The following is a 7087-nucleotide window of genomic DNA, read 5'->3' as shown; positions in this document are numbered from 1 at the left end:
TTGTGGTAAGTTTTATTTGAGCGCGAAAATTCCCCTGATTTTCTATGCATGAATGCAATGCACACTTTGGTGTTCTCTCATTTTATTGCCTCTAAACCTGGGATATTACGGCCGACCTCGAATAAAGGCGGAGGTCCTAGGGTCTCTCTTGGGTGAAGATGAAGACCTGCGCGAGGCTTTGGCCTTCATGATACTTGCCGGACAGTGTTGAGTTCCGGAAGTAACGGCCGGCGCGGGTCGTAACAGCGCTTCTATTGCATGGGTTCTGGCGGATCGGTGGTATTCGGTCGTGCGCACCCATGGTTTTATTCCGGCCGTTTGGTGGAGGAGCGGCGCGAATGCTCTTTTACGTGTTGACACCAAGTGACTGAGTTTGATCCATGGTAGAATCGAGGGAAGAAAGAGAGGATCATGCAAGAGCCGGATTGGAAGGACTAGCTAGTGGAGTTTAAGTCTTCTAGCGTTGTTGAGGGGCTTGCTTGGTCTTTCGGACTTCGGCGGCGAGTGGTATGGAAGTGGGGGCGGCGGCACATGTGAGGTTCGGGTCTTACACTGCAGGGCGAAAATGTCAAGGCCTGTATGCCCTAACTGGTTGTGCCCGGCCGATGTCCTTGTTGAAGGCATTGTTTTGAAGAAGCGGAGACTATCTTCGGGAGTGAAAAACCTAAGATCCTTTGATCGAGAGCGGCAATGACGACGTTGGTGCATTGTTGCCTTACTTGGAGAGCGTCGGCTTTTGAAGAGTACGGATTTTAGGATGTTGTCTTGGTGGTGGTTATGCCTATTCATTGCTGCTAGGGACGAGTCTGTATGCTTGGGACTTTTATTTCTTAGTTTATTTTTCTTTTTTAGTTTGTGTCGTCTCGTAATGTTTTTGGGCATTGCGTTGTTGCAGATGTTAGAGTAATTGATTTTTTGATATTAATATATTTCCTTTATCATAAAGGAACCGTGCGAGTTTTTTTTTGAATAGAACCGTGCGAGGTAGAACATACAACAATACGCCAGATGTGAATGCACCGGCCAGCCTAAAAAAAGAACGGTTCCGGTTTCAGGGGCGCCGTTTTCGTTGGAGGTTTGCCCAGCTTTGGCGGTGGCGCCGTCTGAAATTAGGTTAAAGGTTCTTGACATGATGAGGTGTGTTTGCCGGGAAGCATCTGTGCAAAGTGACAAAAGGATCCGAGAAAGGGGCGGTGGATCAGCTGAGGACGCGATGCCGCTGCCGGCCTGGACCACCAGACAACCACAACAGCCACAGCTTGCCTCCGGAGTTCCAACCGGAGTCAACGGCGATCTCAACGCTTCAGTCGCCGAGGAAGCACCGCCGGAAGTGTAATTACTGCACATGCTCTCTGCTCACTTGGCCAAGGTTAATCCGGTGAGGTGATCGATTACGCAAAACTACTGTAGTAGTAGTACCAGTCTACGTAAGAAGTACGGAGGAGTATTTGAGACGGCCGAACTGAAGCGAGAGCGAGACGACCAACTCTCTCCCTCGCTCTGCTCTGCTACTCTACTCCCACTGACCGGCTTGACCAGCTCCACCTTTCCCATTCCCGTTGAACCATCCATAGCTGGAACAACGCGGAGGAAGGAAGGAGGGAGAAAAGAAACAGCCCACCGCTCCACCTCCCGAGACAGCTCACCGCCGGCCACCCACCCCTCTGCAGCTCCGTCGGCCATTCCCGCCGAGGCCGAGCTGCCCCCCGCGCCCGCGCGCGCCGCCGCCGGCTCATGCCACGGTTCTTTGCTCGGCTCCGCTCCGCTCCGGCGATCCCCGCCCGTAGCTAGATCTGGTGCCGCGGGAGGTTCTTTCCCTGCCCGGCGGGATGGGGCGGCGGCTTCAAGCGCTGTGGTGGGTCGTCGTGGTTTTGTTCGCGGCGGAGGCGCTGGCCGCGGAGGAGACGGCGGCGGTCGTCGGAGGAGAGCCGGGGCCGCGCCGCCACGCCTACGCGGCGATGATGTACATGGGCACGCCCCGCGACTACGAGTTCTACGTCGCCACGCGCGTCATGATGCGCTCGCTCAGGGGCCTCTCCGCCCACGCCGACCGGGTCGTCATCGCATCGCTCGACGTCCCGCCCACCTGGGTCCAGGCGCTGTAAGCTCTCCCCCCTCCTCCCCACTTCTCCTCCCTGTCCCCTCCTTCCCCCAAGCTGGGTTTTGCCTTGGATCCTTCCGTCGTGCCAAAAGCTCCGTGACCTTGCAGCTGTTTGCTGTACTTGAATCGGGGTCTCATACAACCTTTGGTTTTGTTCTTCGGACCCCTATAGCTTGCTTGGTTGACTTCGTGCTTGGTTTGTTGCTTGCTGCATATTTGTAGATATATCACCTATATATGCTCTGCTATTAAGTTGGCGCCACTGCCGTAGTTACACCATCTTCAACTCATTCCCCTGTTTGCCCTGTTTCCTCTCAACTTTATATGGATATTCATCTTTTCTCCCTGTTTTGTGCGTTTTTTTGGCGCGCGGATCCTTACTCCTCACTGTCCTTTTCGACTCCTCCTCTTGGCCACTGTTTTATCCAGTACGTTCGGATGCACAAGCCAGATTTATGCTCACATACTTTCCTGGAAATGGTCTTGAGTTACTATCATTATTACAGTCTTTGAGCCGGTAGCTCTCATATTCGCGTTGGTTCAGTTAAGGCATTCAAGTTCGTTAAGAACAATACCTCATCTGCGGTGTGAAATATTTGTTCCTAAATTGCCAGATCAGACCAACCAATTTCCACCAACCAGTTACACTTGGCTCATTGCTAATCATCGCTACTTCACTGTAGAATTATTTTATGTTAGATGACGTGGCCTCTGTTAGGTAGTACTTGCGGAAGCTCAACCTGTTGACTTTCTACAACTTCTACTTGTTAGCTTATTATTGTGACTGCATATAGCTGTAAGCAAAGTGCTTTCAGTTGGGCATATATGCTCTACTGTTTTAGGTGACCACAACAAACTAGAGTCGATTTTATCTCTGTTTTGGCTTGTTAGTCCTTGCCAGCAAAGTTTATGCTTTCACCAAGTTCTAGCTTTGTTTTGTGGAATCTATAAGCTTTCTCCGTATCTTATTCTTGGTCGCCTCTCCCTTGTTCCACAGAATTTCAGTCCTTCAAGTGCTGTCCGAGTTTGAGAATGTTTAGAAGTCGGCTTTAATACATGGACAACTTATATGGGAATACTACTACAAGTTGGTAGCTGTGTCCCGCTATCTACAACAAAAGAACTTATGCATTCAGAACATCAAGTTTATGTTGCAAGATTTATCATGAAACATGCTTTTAAATTGTTTTAGCTATTTTTATGTGAGGCAACATGTTTGCATGGATGCTGACGATCAAAGTACCACCTTGAAGACGTTGCCACTGTCCTGTTAAAGACATACATTTTGGATCAGAGGAAGTTGTTATTATTGAGCTGTGTATTTAACAGTGTTTGAAGTGTATAAGTGAATTGTACTAGCCCTTTCCATGAGTTCGGACTTTTGGTTGCATTGGCTAGTGCATGAAGCTTGACAAACAGTACTATATTTTACTTCTTATATCATGCTTCATGCTACTGCTTGAATTCACATGTATTATGAATCATACAACATACGTACTTAATCTGGAATGTGACTTTTTTTTGGGCATGTACAATCTTGACTCTGTTATTTATTTATGCATCTTCAACTGTTTCTGTAGGAAGGATGATGGCGTGACGGTGGTCTCTGTAGATAATTTGAAGAATCCTTACGAAAAACAAGAAAACTTCAACACACGATTCAAGTTGACCTTAAATAAGCTGTATGCTTGGACCTTAGTTTCCTATGATCGAGTTGTTATGCTAGACTCTGACAACATGTTTCTCCAGAACACTGATGAACTATTTCAGTGTGGCCAGTTCTGTGCTGTCTTCATCAACCCGTGTATCTTCCACACAGGCCTCTTCGTACTGAAGGTAGGGTTGCTTAATCAACACATATCTCCTTCCTTCTGGAGATCAGTATCTTTTGCAGATATAAACTTGTATAATTGCTTTGTTATTTATAACTGTTATGAATAAAACTCTTGAGATCATTTAGGGATGCTTTGTTTGTTGTTCAGTACTTCAGCTTAGGCGTGATATTCTGTCATTCAATACTGTGTTCTACTTTCTTTATTTTGTTGCATTCAAAATAGATCTTTTTTACTTTTAGTGTCAACTTGTTTTTCTTTTCAGTTTGTTTAACATAACACTATCAGCTTGATTCTTCGTATTTTTTTCAAGGGGATTGTACTTCCCTCTTGGATTTTTTCAAAGCATTAATGTATTTATCTAAGACATGTGCCTTGAACAGAAACCCTTATATTTTGCACCCAAACAATATTGTTGTCAAATTCAAAGAATTTAGTCAACCATTTTTTCTTTTTTTGTGCAAAAAGCCTGACTGTTCTAGTGTTCTTGTTAATCGCTTGTTTTGTTTGTAGCCCTCTATGGAAGTTTTTAAGAACATGCTACATGAGCTAGGTGTTGGGCGTAAAAACCCAGATGGTGCAGATCAGGGCTTTCTTACTGGCTATTTCCCGGACTTGCTTGACCAACCAATGTTCCACCCACCAGTTAATGGTAGCAAACTTGATGGAAATTATCGCCTTCCTCTAGGCTATCAGATGGATGCATCTTATTACTGTGAGTATGACTACCTCTATATCAGTATTCTATACGCCTATTCATTATCTTGGCTAAAACTAATGAACGACACTTTTTTCAGATTTGAAGCTCCGCTGGAGTATACCGTGTGGACCGAATAGTGTGGTTACATTTCCAAGCGCACCATGGATGAAGCCATGGTACTGGTGGTCTTGGCCAGTCTTACCTCTGGGGCTTTCTTGGCATGAACAGCGTCGTGAACTTTTAGGGTTAGTGGTTTCCTTAGATTTTTTCTCATCCATATTTCTATTACATTCTCAAACTCTCTGACACTAACAGTACCTTGCACGAAATTGTTTGAGAATAAAGCACCTTGCACGAAATTGTTCGAGAAAAGAGACATTGGTGACATGTCTTTTGGGAATCGCCATTAATCTTTTTTAGAATAAAGATGCACAAGAAAGTGCATTATCATGCCTATTTATCTTTTATTAGGATAGAATTCCAGAAAGTAGGAGATCATTAACTCGATGCCCTTAAAAAATTGTATGGGTAAACCAGCATGATCAATTGCCATGTGGAAGGGTGTTGCACAAACTTTTGATTCAGAACTTCAGAAGCACATCATTAATTGCATTTTCTGACTGTGTTTGAACTTGATGTGAAACAGGTATTCGTCGGAGATACCGATGGCATTATTCCAGGCTCTACTATACATTGGAGTAATTGCAGTCAACCGACTAGCGCGGCCTAGTTTGTCAAAGCTATGTTACAACAGAAGAATGGAGAAAAACATTATGTTTTCACTCACCACGCTCAGAGTAGTGGCAGCATGGTCCATACTTGCAGCTTACATCGTTCCCTTCTTCCTCATACCCCGGACTGTCCATCCGCTGCTAGGCTGGCCACTTTACCTGCTCGGCTCTTTCTCACTTTGTTCACTTGTGATCAGTGTCTTCATCCTTCAACCCCTTGCTGTTCTCACAATATGGTTTGGTCTCATCGGCACACTCTTTGTGATGGCATGCCCATGGTATATGAATGGTGTGGTCAGGGCATTGGCGGTGTTTGCCTACGCGTTTTTCTGCGCGCCGGTTGCTTGGGCATCTTTGGTGAAGATAATGAGCTCCTTGCAGAACCTAATTGAGAGGGATGCTTACAGACTTGGAGAACCTAACCAGACGGTCGAATTTACCAAGCTTTACTAAGGTGGGAACGACAGATACATATGGTCACTTCTAGTGTCATTCAATTTAATCAGCTAATCCCAATTCACATTGGCAATTCTGATGGCCAATTCAGTTGTACAAGTAAATCGAGTTTGGGTCCTACAAATGTTGTAACACCAACTGGAACCATTGGAAGTTTGGAGCCCATGATTGTCCTCTTGGACGTGTAAATGATGTATACAGTGCAGGAGAAGGGGAAAATTGATGCGTGTGAAAATGTGTTTGGTGTGGTACTTCCTCAATAGCTAACTAGAGTAATTTTGTTTGGTTTCTTGAGTTACTGTTGTTGAGAAAAAGAACTTGACTTTTCGATATCTTCGGTTCCACTATCGTAAAAAGCCCAATTTTTTGTTGTTAGTGTCGTGAAATACTGTCTGAAGAACTACCGGATCTATTCCTTTTTGCACCTCCATGAGCCCTGAAGGAAGTTCGAAACGTGATTGCTCGGTGGAAACCTCCCCGCAACTGCACGCGAGATAAGGAGTTCTCAAGCCTTAGCTACAGTTGATTTTAGAAGAAAGTCCACTTTTTGTCCTCCAACTTCGATAAAAGTTTACTTTTAGCTCTAAAACTTGTGTTTGGTTGAAAACAGAGCCTGAACTCTAAGTCGGTGTCACTTCGTGTTTCTTCTCAAATTATTTGTTGATACTACCAAAGATCGAACCAACCGGCGGACTGAATCGGACACAAGTGATATGTGGCTTTTTTAACTGGGTGTCCACTCGAAAAAAAAGAAATCTATAAACTCATGATAGTGATTGATTTTGGAAGTTCAAGGTTTAGTTTGGTTGCAGGGTACATGATTGGTGGGGGCCCCTTCTCCAATGAAGTATTCCAGGCTTCAGTCCATCTCGGTAGCGATATCGAGAAGCTTGTGCGAGTGTGTGATTCTCGAGAACCTCTTTTAACGGGGGATTTTCGGATTGTCATGAAGTTTCATTGGTGGTTATTCCTTCTTCCTCGTATCTAGGACATGTGGTTTTCTTGACCCCTTGAGTGACTTCCGTCCGCATCCAACAACATCAGACCGGCTCAAGAAGCATCGGCAATAGCGGTGCGCTGCTGATACAGTCTAAAGGTTGGAGATGAAGGGCATCTACATAATTTCGCTACAATTTTCCTTTTTGTTGAGGTGCTTTCTACTGCTCGATGTTTCTCTTAATGCTAGGGTTCCTTTTCGCAAAAAGTATCAGTAATTTTTTTTAATGTAGTTAAAATGTACATATATGTACTGGTATGACATAAATAA

General features: G+C 45.0%; 1 protein-coding gene across 2 annotated transcripts; it reads left to right on the top strand.

Moving 5' to 3' along the window:
* Positions 1-1932: 1932 nt before the first annotated feature.
* On the top strand, positions 1933-6109 carry LOC124673945 (putative glucuronosyltransferase PGSIP8). Of its 2 annotated transcripts, XM_047209987.1 has the most exons (5): positions 1933-2101; positions 3682-3937; positions 4447-4648; positions 4731-4878; positions 5280-6109. In XM_047209987.1, the coding sequence occupies exons 1-5, from the start codon at positions 1959-1961 to the stop codon at positions 5815-5817; spliced, it is 1287 nt and encodes a 428-aa protein (XP_047065943.1). In that variant the 5' UTR covers positions 1933-1958; the 3' UTR covers positions 5818-6109. The 2 variants fall into 2 exon arrangements, with proteins under 2 accessions (XP_047065943.1, XP_047065942.1); XM_047209986.1 differs by lacking the exon at positions 1933-2101 and having other exon boundaries at positions 2540-3937.
* Positions 6110-7087: the final 978 nt, after the last annotated feature.

This window comes from Lolium rigidum, chromosome 7, assembly GCF_022539505.1.
Source record: "Lolium rigidum isolate FL_2022 chromosome 7, APGP_CSIRO_Lrig_0.1, whole genome shotgun sequence".
Lineage (NCBI taxonomy): Eukaryota > Viridiplantae > Streptophyta > Magnoliopsida > Poales > Poaceae > Lolium > Lolium rigidum.
The sequence above is the reverse complement of the archived record's forward strand: the minus strand, read 5'-3'. Positions and strand labels throughout refer to the sequence as shown.